Genomic DNA, 14,376 nt, shown 5'->3' with positions numbered 1-14,376 from the left:
CTACGTAGGCACAAAAGGGCAAAGTCTGACTTTCTTGAATGCTGCTGAAGCTCATCTCGTCTGACCCAGGTGCAAACTGCCAATCTTCCTGTAGTTAAGCCACCAGCAAGTAAGTAGCTAATGGAACCCTTCACCTGTGGATCTCGTTGTTCGTACCTGGCAGTTCCCCAACTCTCCGACCACAAGAGGCAGGAGTCCATCCAAGGTCCTCAGGCCCTCCAGAACAAGATCCACAAACCGGGACCGACGTTAAGGAAAAGGGACACCACAAATCTGACCGACAGCATTCCCAGGGGTGCTCCAGAAAGAGATGGACAAGACGAGGCTTTTTCACAACTAGGCTCTGCTCAGGACACCCACCAGCCCCTTGCTAGCGAAGGAAACCCAAACCCATTGATTCCGAAACGTCAAGGCAGGCAAGTGCGAGACACCAACATCAGAGACAAAAGACATCCATTTCCGAGGCAGGACAAAAATAACAGAGGGTACATGTCGGAATGGGGACGGTGGGGAGGACGCCTCCGGGCCAGATAAGGCCGCTTCCCCTTCCGTCCCGGCCTTTATAAATAATTTTCACATCTAGCTCACAGTGAAGATGCAATTGCTACAGAGACCCTAGCCAGCTGCCCCCATGGGGCAATTTCCGTGGAGTCCGTTGTGGGCAAAAGGGCTCCCTTCTAGTGGCCACAATTGATCACGATGTCGTCGTATTCTTCCTAGGGAGAGAGAGGTCAAAACAGTTGGATGCCTGCAGGACGCTGGGGTGGAAGGGGAGGGGGGGAGGAGAGAAGGAAGAGACCATTGGCTGGGCCAACTCTAGGTCGATCTTACTATATGAGAGGACCAGGCGGAGCCCGAGGGAGGGAAGAGTCAAGCGTGGCATCAGTCTTGAGTCCCTTTGCGCCCACAAGGGGCCTAAGCCCCGCCCACTTTGAATGTCCTTGGCTCTTATCTACTATCAATTTGCTCTGACCAATAATTCCTTCCTTCCTTCGTCTCCCTCCGACTTCCTTCCTTGACTCCTTCCTTTTCTTCCTCTCCCTTGTCTGACTTCTTCCTTCTTTCCTTCCTCCCTCCAACTCCTTCCTTACCTTTCTTCCTCTCCCTTGTCTCACTCCTTCCTCCCTCCCTCAATTCTTTCCTTCCTCTCTCCTTTGTTTGATTCCTTCCTTCCTTCCTTCCTTCCCTCCCTCCCTCCCTTTCGAGTGGCCCGTTCCACACTCTACCTCTCTGTCGCAATCACACTCACCTCGCTGTTACTGTCCACACTTTCCTCGGAATCCCAGTCCGGCTCTTCGGAGCCAAATTCCCGTAAGAGCTGTGGGATCTTTTGGTCGGGCCGGTGCACGGCGCTGTACATGGGCGTGTAGCCCACGTACATGCGTGCCTCGATGTCAGCTCCTGCACGCAAGAGGCATTCCACCACTTCAGGGCTCTGGGACTCCACCGCCAGGTGAAGGGGGCTCCGGCCACAACTTAGCTCCTGCAGAGGAGTTGGGGGGGAGGGGGAGAAAGGTACAGCAACTTGGGGTCACATATAGGGATTCCAGGCTTATCCCTCTTTTAACGCCGCCCCCAGCTTCTGCCCACCGCCTCACCCGACATCCAAGTCAGCTTCCACTGGTCAAAACTGTCTGATGCTTAACACGGGGAGTCCTTGACTTACGACGGGCTGCTTAGCGACCAAAATTACGACAGACCCCCGAAAGATACTTATGACTTGGTCCTCACGTTTTGAAGGCCAACCCACTCCCCACGTAACCACAATTTCGGTCCTTGGCAACTGGCCCGTCTTTACGGCCACTGGCCGCATCCTGCAGTCACGTGACCGTGTTTTACGACTTTTTTTGACAAAGCCCGGTGTTTACTTCCAGATTTTGGTAAAAAATAAATAAATATAGCAAACAATGGGTTTGTTTAATGTCCATGGATTCAGTTAACGACCATGTTGATACGATTGACTGTTGCAAAAAAAAAAAAAGGTCATAATCAGGTCGGTTTGCGTGATGACCTGTTTTATGACCGTCGTGACGTACAACCCTTCCGGGCAGGCTCCATTACAGTCGTAAGCCGAGGACTACCTGTAATTATTTTTTTGACCCGATTGCTCTCCCACCTTTCTACTTGAATTTACAGCTTTTGTTTTTTCCAACCTAATAACCAGGATCATTTTGTTTGCAATGATAGCGAAATTGACTTAGATCTTCTGAGAGTTTATCAGCTCCCAAAAAAACTAACCGGCTTGTTGAGATCCGATCCGGCAGAGATTAAGAGACTGACCATGTCCAAATCTTTCCGCAGAATGGCCACGTGCAAAGGGATGTAACCTGGGGGAGGGAGGGGGGGGGTGGAGGGTGTTTGGGAAACAGACGAACAGAGCAAACAATACACATGAGGTCAACTTGGGCAACAGAACAGAAAAACAACATTATCATTTCCTCTGACCTATAAAACTTTAACTTGCCACACTGGAATTCAAAAGAAAACCCAGTGTACAAAATAAATAACATTTGTTCCCAATTCGGTTCAGTTTCTCCTGCCCAGAATTTGAGTAATCTATGCAAATCCGGCAAGGAGGTAAATTTTTAACCCCAGAGAACGCTAGAAGTAAACAACAGACTTCGAAAAAGGAGAGCAAAAATCAAATTCTGAGAGGGAGGAAAAAAAAGGAAGAGATGCACATTTTGTTAACCCTGAGTCTTCTCCGTTATAAGAGGCCGTAAACGGGACATAATTTTATTCACATCGTTCGTGCGTTTTTAAAATAATTCACTGTTCTGGTGTTTTTATATGTTTTTTTTATAAGAAATTTTATTTATTTTTTTCCATCATAAAAAACAATCATAGGTAAACACAATAACCAGGTGTTTTTATATGTTGATACGTATTTTATACGCTGCTTTTGTGAAGTCCATGCACTAATGCTATATTGGGTTACGCCACATAGGTGGTCCTTGACTTATGACAGTTGACAACAAAATTTCTGGGACGCTTGATAAGTGAAATTTGCCCCATTTTACGACTTTCCTCACCACGGTTGTTAAGTGAATCACTGCAGTTATTAAGTAACAAGGCTGTTCAGTGAATCCGGGATTCCCCCTTGACTTTGCTTGTCAGGAGGTTACAAAAGGGGATCAGGTGACCCCGGGATGCTGCAACCGTCATAAATGCGAGTCAGTTGTCTGAATTTTGATCACGAGACTGGGGGGGTGCTGCAATGATCGTTAAGTGTGACAAACAGTCATAGGTCATTTTTTTTCAGTGCCGTTGTCACTTTGATCAGTCACTAAATGAACTGTGGTAAGTCAAGGACTACTTGCAGAAAATAAACAAACAACAGGACACTAGGTTAGCAGCTCATCAAAACTTGACTAAATTTTATATTTGTGTGAATTTAGAAGGCATGCTGGTGATCTTCTGAACTTCCCCCAGCCATGAGGACTAGAAACTTGTGGTCACAGCTCTCTCTCTCTCTCTGTTTATAAAGAGGATGGTTCTACCTATTTCACAGACGCTGCTTACCATCGTAATTGGTGCAATCCAGCTGGGCCCGGAAACGGTCGCCCTGACCGGGCCTTTGGATGGCAAGCGACGGAGCCAGAAGCTGCTGAGCGCAATCCCGCCATCCTTCCCGGCAGGCCAAGTGCAATGCCGTGTGGCCTCCTTTCTCTTGGACGCACAGTCCAGCTCCTGCCGACACAAGTTTGCCAACAAAGCCGGACGCCCCGAGGATGACGGCAATGTGAAGGGCGGTCTAAAGGAAAGAGAAGGAAAAGCGGAACTTTTAGCCGGAGAGTGTGGCGGCTTTTAGAATAATCATAACATCCATGAAAATTAAAACACACAAACAGCAGCCGAGATACGTAATAATACAGTAATTTAAGGCAGGGTGTGTGTGTGTGTGTGTGTGCAACCTTGGCAACTTGGCAGACTTGTGGACTTCAACCCTCAGAATTCCCCAGCCAGCCACAAGTCTTCAAGTTGCCAAGGCTGGACACCCGTTTTAAGAGAACACCAAAACTATTATTGTTTAGCGGATCGTTGATACCAGGCCTAAAAGGTATCGGATCCGCTCAAAATCTCCAAGTCTCATTCTTTTCTTGACCCTTTGAAATTTAACCAAGGCAAATCCTTTTTTCTCAGGTCTGCCCCAGCAGCCTTGCTATTCTCATTGTAAGCCTTGGGACAGCCCGAGCGAAGCAAAAGTGCCTTATGGTCTCACCTGGCCGAGGTTGTTCTGAATATCCAAGTAATCCGTCCCGTGGGTGTATTGCAGAATAGAATCCAGGAAGGCTTCGTGTTCATGGATCACAGCCAAGTGGAGAGCTCTGGAAAGAGAGGAAAAGAGCAAATGTGGCGATGAAAGGCCGAACTCACGGATGGGGAAACATTCTGCAGTATGGAGAGTCCTGGACTTACAACCATTCGCTTTAATGACTGATCAAAGTTACAACAGCCCTGGAAAAAAGGGACCAATTTTCACACGAATATCGCAGCGTCCCCACATGATCAAAATTCAGATGCTTCGCAACTGGCTCATAGTTATGGTTGCAGTGTTCCTGGGGACATGTGATCCCTTTTCGTGACCCTCTGATAAGCCAAGGGGGAAGCCAGATTCACTTAACAACCATGTGGCTAGAATAGAATAGGAGCTGGGAGGGACCTTGGAGGTCTTCTAATCCAGCCCCCCACTCAAGCAGGAGAACCTATACCATCTCAGAAAAGGGACTATACAGCCTCTTCTTAAAAACCTCCAGGGATGGAGTGCCCACGATTCCCGAAGGCAAGCCAGACCAACTTCACATTTGCACCGATTCACTTAACAACCGTGGCAAGGTAGGTCGTAAAAACGGGGCAAAAGCCCGTCTCGCTCAGCAACGCAAAAATCTAGGGCTCAATGGTGGCCGTAAGCCAAGGACTTACCTGTCCAGGTAGTTAAGTCCTCGACTGACCACCGTAACTGAGCCCGGAATGACGGTTATCAATTGTGCTGGTCATTAAGCAGGACCATCAGGTGAGCCAGCCAACTTTAAATTGAATGTGGTTTCCCCCACCTCCCTCCCACCTGCCCCGGGGGACCCCCCCTCCCCAGCCTGGCCCCTCTGAAGCCCCCCCCAGGGGTACCTACGTGTCTCCATCCTCGGTGACAAAGGCCAGCACGTGGTGCAGCCAAGCCTCGGGGGCCACCTGGCTCTGCAGGTGCACGGCCCCCACGCCCTCCGCCAGGTCGCCCACCCCCTCGTCGCCCCCCAGGGCCGAGTCCAGGCGCCCCTCCTCCTCTTCCTCCTCCAGGCGCTTCTGGGGGGCTCTGGGGTCAAGGGTCACCGGGCAGGCCCCAGGCCCCCCCTCGCCTTCTCCAGGCTCCCCCAGGCCTCCATCCTCCCGCAGCTGCACCAGCTGCCCTTCGCTGAGCGAGCCCAGGCCGCTGTCGCACCAGTCCTCGCCCCCGGCCTCCAGCCGCTTGGGCTCCCGGGGGCCGCCCTGGGCGACGGGCTGCCCCTGCACGGAGGCCATGGCTCGGGACGGGCCTACAGCGGGGCCATCGCGGAGGCCAGGCCGAGCGCCCCGGGGGCCGACGAAGCTCAAGCGGCTCCCCCGGCCGAGGCGGCCATGAAGGGGAATTTCAGCGGCCTGGGGATTCCCCGGACGAGCGTCTTATCAGGCGAAGAGAGGCATGCCGGGAGTTGTAGTGACGCTCCCTGGCCGTCCCCTCTCCCCTCCCCTCCGCGCCTGCGCTTTATCAAAAAGGAAGACGGAGGCGCCATTTTTTGTTCTCGGGGTATGATGGGAAGTGGAGTTCTGCGAGTGAGAGCGCTTGAGTAACATCGGCATCTTTTTTCAGGTTTGGGTGTTTGCCTTCAGAACGTCCCCTCCTTTAGGTCCCTCCGTCGTTTATATTCGCCGCCGTCTAATGTTTTTTTGGCTTTGAGGACGCCCTAACTGGGAAGAACGGCTTCCACTTCGGCGACGTCACATTTCAAGCCGGCGCAAAGCCTGAAGGGAAGTGTGGTTTATTTGTAGTTTCTCTTTCCCCGCCCCCCTCCCTCGTTCTCTAGCTGCGGTTGGGTGAGCCCAAACGGTCCCTTGACGCCCATCGGTGACGTCAGGTGTTGTTTGTTTGGAAGCTGGCTGGCCATTGGCTGCCCTCCCGCGGGGCTTTTCGGGACTTGTAGTTTTCCTCTCAGGGGGCAACGGTTTGTTTGGATTCTCGGCGGAGCAGCGTCGCGACCTTCCATGGACAGCCGGGAAGGTAACGGCGCCGCCGCTGAGGGAACGGTGGGCTGAGGAGGAGGCGGAGGAGGAGGCCCGAGGCCCAGTCTCCCTTTCTTCCTTGTGTTTCCCTTGTCACAGGCGCTGCCGCCAGTCCCCAAGCGGACGCCGAAAAGGCCTCCAGGTCCTCGGTGAGGATTGAGGGGCCGAAATTGGGAGGGCGTCGCTTCAAATCCTCCCCCTCTGGGGCCTTCTCTCCAGGCGGCTCTGCCCCGCAGGCCGAAGGGGGCTCTTCCTCGACCAGGCGGAAACCCAACCGGTGGAGCTTCCTGGGAAAGCGGCTCGAGTCGCAGAAGGAGGACTCTTAAAAAAACCATTTGAAGCGGGGGTGGGGACTTCCAAGCCCATCATCCCCGGCTCAGCTGGGTGGGAGTTGAGGGGGGGGGAAATAATCCTCTGAGCAAAATCCTGCTCCGGTGGCAATTTCCTTTTTTTTTTTTTGTTAGGATTTTACAAAATAGAATAAAATGGCACTAATATAGTGAACTGGCCCATCAGGAGGGGATGCTGGGGATCCTGTCTCCTATACACTAATAAAGGGAGTCCTTGACTTATGACCCACAAGTGAACCCTGGATTTTCGTTGCTAAGTGAAGCCTTTGGTAAGGGAATTTGGCCCCGTGGCGCAATCTTTTCTCCGCAGTTGTTAAGCGAATCACTGCAGTTGTTAAGTGAATAACATTGTTGTGAAGTGACTCTGGCTTCCCCCTTGACTGTCCTTGTCAGAAGGTCACAGAAGGGGATCACGTGACCCCTGGGACACCGCAACCGTCATAAATCCGAGTCAGTTGCCAAGCGTCTGAATTCTGATCACGTGACCACAGGGATGCTGCAAAGGTCGTAAGTGTGAAAAACGGTCGTAAATCACTTTTTTCAGTGCCATTGTAACTGAATGGTCACTAACTGGACTGTGTAAGTCGAGGACTACCTGTAGGTCTTTTATTACAGCCGGCCCTCAAAACTCATGACATACACAAACCTATGACTGTTTAGCCCATTTGAAGCTGGGACACAGGAAAAAGTGACTTACAATCAGTCCTCGCATTTACGACCATCATAGCCACTCCACAAGTCAGGTGATCAAAATTTGACAAGCAGAGTCGATGGGGAAAGCTGGATTTGCTTAGCAACCATGTGATTCACTTAACGACTGCAATGGTTTTGCTTGAGGACTGCAGCAAAAGGTCATAAAGTCAGGTGTGCCTCACTTAACAACCATCTTGCTTAGTTCCAATTGTGGTCGTACATTGAGGACTACATATATAATCAAGTAAAAATACCAGCATCTAAATCAGTAATGCATAAATAATAAACATACATATAAATAAGTTAGAAACACTTGCATTAGTTGTGCAGTTAAACCTGTCATTCAAACTATTGCACATATTGCAGACAAATGACAAAATTTGGCTACACTTGAGAAAGTCACTTGAGGTGATGATTATAAATAAAACTGATGAGAATGACTGGGGAATTGGGTTTAATGTGGAATGGACAGTATAAAATGGTGTTTCTCAGCCTGGGCAGCTTGAAAACCTGTGGACATCAACTCCCAGAATTCCCCAACCAACAGAATTCTGGGAGTTGAAGTCCATATCTTCAAGCTGCCCAGGTTGAAAAACTCTGGTATAAAAGGATATCTCTTGCTGTTTCAGAGGCTCATTCTCCTCTGGGCATAGTTTAAATTCAAATGGAATGCTCTTATAGCTCTTTTGCAAAAATGCTAATGGGAGAACATTCATCCATGCTGGGGCTAGAGGCTTTCTGCATTTGAGGTCGGAAAGCATCTGCAGCTCTGGAAAAAGTGCAGGATCCACTTAAAAATACATCTTTAGGAAAGGATAGAGGGGATTTGGGAAGTTCTGGAATTTCAAAGTACTCTTTCCCCCCCCCCCCTTTTTTTTTTTTTTTTTTTGAGTGCTCAGTTTGAGCCCAGGCAAGATTGGCCACATACGACCTTAATAAATGCAGTTAATATTAAGCAATTCTAAGAAATGACTTCCCTGTTTCCTTTCTTCCTATAGAGTTCAGATTCTGATGAGGAAGGGGGAGCTTCAGGCCAGACAGAAAGTAAGTAACTGTCCAGTGAGAGTTCATGTTTTACTTTAAATATTGTGAATGTATAAATTGAGGCTATCCCTATACTGTATCTCCAAACTATTGCCGTCTTCCTATAGCTAATGAAAAAAATATTTCTAGACGCAGAAACCCCCTGAATTGTGCAATCCAGGATAAGAACTTCTATGTTTGCTGTACAAAATAACTATGTAATCAAGCATTATAATTACATTCTTTGACCTGGAATAAGGTAAGGCTGGCCTTAATCCATTGAGCAAAGACTCATGACTGGCTGGGGAATTCTGGGAGTTGAAGTCCATCCAGCTGAAAGCTACCAAGGTTGAAAAACGCTGCTTTAAGACTTTAGCATTTTTTAATTTGTTTACATAAAAGCATAGAATAGCTTTTCAGCCGCAGGTAGATTTTTCTTCCACGTAAGAGTTTAGCACAATATGCAGAGATCTCATGGGGTCCTTGGTGCTTTCTGAGTTTGGTTATTTTCCTGCAGATGTTTTATGACCCAACTAGGTAACATCATCAGTGCTAGAAGGGAGTAGGGTTTGTGGAGAGGAGGAGGACTGGGGGGGGGTCCTCGTTGCTCTCTGAGCTGGGTGGTTTCCTTGCAGAGGTTTCATTATCACTCTAGGTAACTTCATTAGTGCACTGATGATCTCTTCTATTGGCACAGATCTAGGCTCTTCAAGGCGAATGATAACGTTGCGATTTCTTTTCTTTCTTTGTTACCAGTGGAATTTTTGCGAAACCTCTTTTCCCGGACTCTGGGCTTTGGCAGTGAGAAGCCCGAGAAGGTGCTGGAGGAACTGACGCTGGAAGGCGTGACCAACTTCATACTGACTGAGAAATGTAAAGCGGTTCTTTCTAGACTGAAACATGTTGCTCTTTTCTTTTTTCTACCAGCCTCTGAAGTGAATGAAAAAAAAAGGGGAGGGGGAGAGAGAGAGAGCTTGTGATGCAGGTGGTGGCGTAGATCAAAGAGAGGAGGGAGGTTTGGCACCTGTGTGCTGTAGTTAAATGCTAGTTATCAGTCTATCTGTGCATGCTTACCTGTGGTCATTGATGTTTTTACAGATAGGGACTGCTGTGGACAAAGGTTATTTGCCCAGGGCCATCCAAAGGTGTTTAGTCAGGCTCTTAGCAGAAGGATTTGAACCCCAGCCTCTGAAATTCTGGGGCTTATCACCTCAGTTGCACTGGCTCCAATGGTTGGATGCTTATGCCGAACGTTGATGCTGTTCAGGGTTTGAGGGTGGCATGGTGTAATTCAGGGGTCGATATTAAAAAGCACTTCCTGCCCTTTCTCTTGCAGGCAAGAATATAGTCTGTATGGTTGGTGCAGGGATCTCGACCAGTAAGTGTCACGATGGCTTTGCTGATCATGGGTCGCTTTATTTTTTTTCTTGGTTTTGTGCAGATGTATTGTAGGAGCAGAGCGCGATGCTGGTGGATAAAATTAGAAACTGCCTTTCCATAGTTAGATGTGCTCTTATCCTGCTTCTTTTCTACTAAACCTAGAAAGGTGTGCTCTTATCCTGCCACAGCGGTTTATTTCTTAATTGGGAAATATTGAAAATTGGCCCTGGGTTCTTACACCTACAAAACATTTACTCTTAACTCCTGACCCCACAGTCTCTCCCAGGATGAAGTATCTGGAAAGCTGCATAACAGCCAGGCTTTCCTTGTCAGAAGCTTTGGCTTTAAGTCTCTTTGCTGAAAGTTTATCGATCTCACATCCTTTTTAGCAGCAAGTAATCCTCACCTAGGATTGCTAAGAATACCTTCAGCCAGTTTAGCATTTGAACGTTATCCTGGGACATGTATATTTGCCTTTATTCGTGAGTTTAGCCTTTGTTTACATTAGTAGCCTTGAAACAATCTTGGGTTTCCCGCCATCTTCTCTGCAGTAGAAAGACTGAATGTTAAATATGAAGCATAACTCACCTGGGTAATACCCTCCTTGAGATATGAATCGAATATAAAACCTGAGCTAGAGCCTCGTTTTCTTAGACATGACTGTGAGAAGTAATCGTGGGAGCAGTTGAAACTGGCAGGTGTAGGTCCTGCTTTAAGCTGACAAATTTAGCTCAATTCAGCTCCTTCAGAACTCTTTTCCTGGGAAAGTAGAGAAAAGAATGTTCACAAGAAGCACCCTGCTGAATCAGACTTAATTTCTCCCCCTTGTTGTAAGCTGGGTTTGAAATAATGGAGCCGAGAGTCTCAAGTACAGTGCGGGCGGTCCTCGACTTACAACAGTTCATGTAGTGACCGCTTAGAGTCACAGCAGCACTGAAAAATGTGATTTATGACCGCTTTTCACACGGTTACCACATCTCCACGGTCAGGGGATCAAAGTTAAATTGCTTGGCAACCGACTCACATTTATGACGGTTGCAGTGTTTCAGGGGCCACACGATCCCCTTTTGCGACCTTCTGACAAGCAAAGTCAAAGGTGGAAGCCAGAGTCACTTAACGACCGTATTCTTAGCTTAACAACTGCAGGGATTCACTTAACAGCCGTGGGGGCAAAACTCACTTAACAAATGTCTCGCTTAGCAACATAAATTTTGGACTCAATTGTGGTCATAAGTCAAGGACTACCTGTGTCTGCTTCTTGGCTCAAACTGTATTGATGTACGGTACTATGGTATCAGAATAAGTAATCTGTCTTTTAGTTGGTTTTCTGTTCAGCGGCTTCCAGCTGTCGATGCAATCTCAGCATTTGCCTTTCTGCCTGCCTCTCAGGTGCGGGCATCCCCGATTTCCGCTCACCTGGCACGGGGCTGTATGCCAACCTGCAGCAGTACAATCTACCGTATCCCGAAGCCATCTTTGAGATTGGCTATTTCAAGGTACCACGCTGAGTTACCCGCTTGCTATTTGACGTGGGCTGAATCCCGTGCTGTCTGAGGTTTGTTTTCTTCGGCATCACTGACTCGGTGTCTGTTTTTATTTAGCAAAACCCAGAACCATTCTTCACCTTGGCTCGGGAGCTTTACCCAGGGCAGTTCAAGGTCAGCTGGCTTTTCATGTTTCCGAGGCGGCGGGCAGGGATTTAAACTCAATCCTAAAAGTGCTGTGGTCTTTTGTCACCCCAGGAGAAAAAATGGCTGCTTCAAAGAGTTCCTAACAAGTCCCCCCCCCTTTCACACTCTTGAGAAGCTAGATCTGAAGCCCACCTCTGTTTTTGTCTGCTTCTAGTTTAGAGAGATGCTCAAAATCGGGTCTCTTTAAGAGGTTTTAAGTGGGGGGGGGGGGCTAAAGTTTTAAAGTAGAACCAGAACTATATCCTCTGTGTTTTTCTTAATAATTTTTAATGCTTGGGAAAAGGAGCATTTCTTTATGAGTCTGGTTGTAAACTATTCCATCGCCAAAGTGTATACAATTCCCATACAATAAAACCTACAAAAGAAATACCTTAGTTGCCTCTAAAGTATACGTATTTACGGCAGTTTATTGTTTCATTTAATCGCTGTGGATGTTTTAATTGATAATTTACAATGGACGTTTTGTGTTCTGGTGTGAACTGCCAAAAGTCCCGTAAATTTGGAATGAATTAATAAACATATAAATAAAACCTACCCTTTGGTTTCTTTTGTGTTTTGGAGAAAAGAAAATATGACATTTAAGGCTCTGGTCCTTTTTCAGCCCACTGTCTGTCACTACTTCATTCGTCTCTTGAAGGATAAAGGGCTGCTACTGCGCTGCTACACTCAGGTAAATAAATCCTCTTTCTGGTCTTTGGGGCTGGCACTTTAAAATAAAGCTGTAGTTATATTATTCTGGCCTCCTAAATAAAAAGGGCCATTAGCCTTTTCTCGTTTGGAGAGTCCTAGTCCTGTGTAGCTCCAGGATTGGCAGCCATTTCAGGTTGGATTTATTTTGAACGTCTTGCCTTCCTCCAGAACATCGACACCTTGGAGAGGGTGGCCGGTCTGGATCCCGAACACTTAGTGGAAGCTCACGGCACCTTTTATACCTCCCACTGCATCAGCTCCACTTGCAAGAAGCCCTACAGCCTGGAGTGGATGAAAGGTGAGGGTCAGGAATTGGAAGCAGGGAAGACATTATCGGGGGACTTTCCAGAAGGGATCGAAGGGGTAAAGAAAACTTTAAAAAAATTCCTTTGGAATAACTCGGGGTGATTCCTGCGGCATGATCTTGATATTCAGAGCAGAAGCCATGCTTGTTTCTGAGATGTGTGAATGCTGCTGAGGGGAGAAAACCACAACTTGAGGGATTCCGGTGGTCTGCTTTGGATTGCCTAGTATGGCTGCTGGGTGCAAGACCAAGGTTAAACTGGTTAGAATTAAGGGTTGCGGTCATTCGTATTTATTTATTTATAAAATTGGCCACCCATCTAACCATAGGATAACTCTGGGACAGTTACATCTGAATTAAAACATAAAATGTTAAAATCAAACCTTACAACCCAAGACACATGGGGAGGTGGAATCTGTTATTACTCAATCAACCACCTTCGTTGCCCTGATCCCCCACTGCGGCCCCAATTGGCACAGTCATGTCTTTAGGCCCTTAAGAGAAGATAGAAGGGTTGGGGCCCAACCCCACATCGGGGGGGGGGGGAGATGTCCCAGCAGGCAGGAGCAATGGCTGAGATCATCCTCCTGGATCCTGCCAGCCGGAATAATCGGGTTGACGGGACCCACAGCAGGTCTCATCTGCTGGCACGAGTGGTACGGGCCAATCCCAGTGGGGTGAGACCCTCCCTCAAATAACCTGCACCCAGACCATTTATGCCAGATCACGAATTAGCTACAAACGGCATCGGCTGAGATGCATTGTGCACGGCTCCCTCTTCTTTTTCTTTCAGAAAAAATATTCGGATCTCTCACCCCCCGATGTGAAAAATGTCAGAACATCGTGAAGCCAGGTGAGCATCCCACCCGGTCACCCGTCAAAGCAGCATCCTGGGATCTTTGTGCTTCTTGATCAGGTTTCAGGGAACCCTAACCAAAGATTCTGTTTTGTTTTCCTTGGTTCAGACATCGTGTTTTTTGGGGAGAATCTGCCCCCTCGTTTCTTCACTCTCATGCAGTCGGTAAGTGCCTCAGTCGTTTGTCCTTGGACTCGGAACGCCGGCAGCCCCACATTGGAGGTCTCCCAAGAGTCGGGATTTCTGAGTCCTTATTTTAGGGGTTAAAATTTCCCAGACGAACTGACGTTAGTCCTGTATGCTAATTTATCAGATAGGATAAATTCTTCCCACTTCATCCCTAATTGGTTAGGATGAATAAATCTGGTGAGAGAAAATATGACACAAAAGGAGCTATGTTTTAGGCTACAAACAGAGATAAAGGATGCAACATTCAGCATCCTTGGAGTTATAGGTCAAAGCAATCTATCCAGAGAGCACGATTTCAGAGAAAGAGATTTTGAACCCAGATTAGAACCTGGGGTGCAGTTCTGTGGTGCCCGCCATCCTTCACGCGAACCTTCTGCTTGCAGGATTTCCAGAATGCGGACATGCTTATTATCATGGGCACCTCACTTCAGGTCCAGCCTTTTGCCTCTCTGGTCAGCAGGTCAGTGAACCTGGGCTGCTCAAGCAAGGGCTCGGTTTTCTGAACCGAGATGCCGCAGGCATCATTGCCAAATTGCTCCTCTTCTCTGTTTCTTCCAGGGTACCTGCAAACACACCACGGCTTCTGATCAATAAGGAGAAGACTGGAGAGGTAAGGTTAGGTTTGCAGCCTGCTTGCTTTGGTCTGCTTCAGATTGGAAGCTCCTGGGGGAAAGAGCAGGGGTGGGAGGCTATGGCAGCTTTCCAGGCTGTGGACTTAATAATAATAATAATAATAATAATAATAATAATATTTATTTATTTATTTATTTATATTTAAACTTCTATGCCGCCCTTCTCCCCAGAGGGACTCAGGGCGGCTCACAGCATGTTAAAAAACAACACAAAAAAACATTTCCCCTATAAAACCAATTAAAAAGCAAATATATTAATAGCTGTGTCATATTTAAAATCTTTGAAAATTTTTAAAAATTATTCCCTATTTAAAAT

At 47.7% G+C, this 14,376-nt stretch overlaps 2 protein-coding genes across 2 annotated transcripts in view; one reads left to right on the top strand and one right to left on the bottom strand.

Moving 5' to 3' along the window:
* Positions 1-488: 488 nt before the first annotated feature.
* NFKBIB (NFKB inhibitor beta) lies at positions 489-5,514 on the bottom strand. The gene is made up of 6 exons (XM_015826661.1): positions 5,129-5,514; positions 4,223-4,328; positions 3,523-3,754; positions 2,239-2,327; positions 1,250-1,483; positions 489-716 (listed from the first exon to the last, which is right to left on the bottom strand). The coding sequence occupies exons 1-6, from the start codon at positions 5,512-5,514 to the stop codon at positions 678-680; spliced, it is 1,086 nt and encodes a 361-aa protein (XP_015682147.1). The 3' UTR covers positions 489-677.
* A 656-nt stretch (positions 5,515-6,170) lies between these two features.
* The window catches only part of SIRT2 (sirtuin 2), a 12,197-nt gene continuing 3,991 nt past the window's right edge, over positions 6,171-14,376 (top strand). The window contains exons 1-13 of the mRNA XM_015826669.1: positions 6,171-6,250; positions 6,352-6,401; positions 8,294-8,339; positions 9,075-9,191; positions 9,655-9,696; positions 11,088-11,194; positions 11,300-11,356; positions 11,991-12,059; positions 12,248-12,377; positions 13,177-13,236; positions 13,349-13,404; positions 13,812-13,888; positions 13,987-14,038. Of these exons, the coding sequence (XP_015682155.1) occupies positions 6,235-6,250; positions 6,352-6,401; positions 8,294-8,339; positions 9,075-9,191; positions 9,655-9,696; positions 11,088-11,194; positions 11,300-11,356; positions 11,991-12,059; positions 12,248-12,377; positions 13,177-13,236; positions 13,349-13,404; positions 13,812-13,888; positions 13,987-14,038 (879 nt within the window). The 5' untranslated portion in view covers positions 6,171-6,234. The remainder of the gene's footprint in view (positions 6,251-6,351; positions 6,402-8,293; positions 8,340-9,074; positions 9,192-9,654; positions 9,697-11,087; positions 11,195-11,299; positions 11,357-11,990; positions 12,060-12,247; positions 12,378-13,176; positions 13,237-13,348; positions 13,405-13,811; positions 13,889-13,986; positions 14,039-14,376) is intronic.

Source organism: Protobothrops mucrosquamatus, unplaced genomic scaffold (genome assembly GCF_001527695.2).
Source record: "Protobothrops mucrosquamatus isolate PMUCROS unplaced genomic scaffold, P.Mucros_1.0 scaffold3224, whole genome shotgun sequence".
In the NCBI taxonomy this organism is placed as follows: Eukaryota; Metazoa; Chordata; class Lepidosauria; order Squamata; family Viperidae; genus Protobothrops; species Protobothrops mucrosquamatus.
This window is presented reverse-complemented; position numbering and strand designations above follow the sequence as displayed.

Excerpts from the sequence above, each read along its gene's own strand:
- NFKBIB (XM_015826661.1), bottom strand. The coding sequence starts at position 5,514 with ATGGCCTCCGTGCAGGGGCAGCCCGTCGCCCAGGGCGGCCCCCGGGAG. Across the intron at positions 4,329-5,128 it reads GTCACCGAGGATGGAGACAC|AGCTCTCCACTTGGCTGTGA; the intron begins GTAGGTACCCCT and ends CTCTCTTTCCAG. Across the intron at positions 1,484-2,238 it reads GATCGGATCTCAACAAGCCG|GAGCTAAGTTGTGGCCGGAG; the intron begins GTTAGTTTTTTT and ends ACTCCTCTGCAG.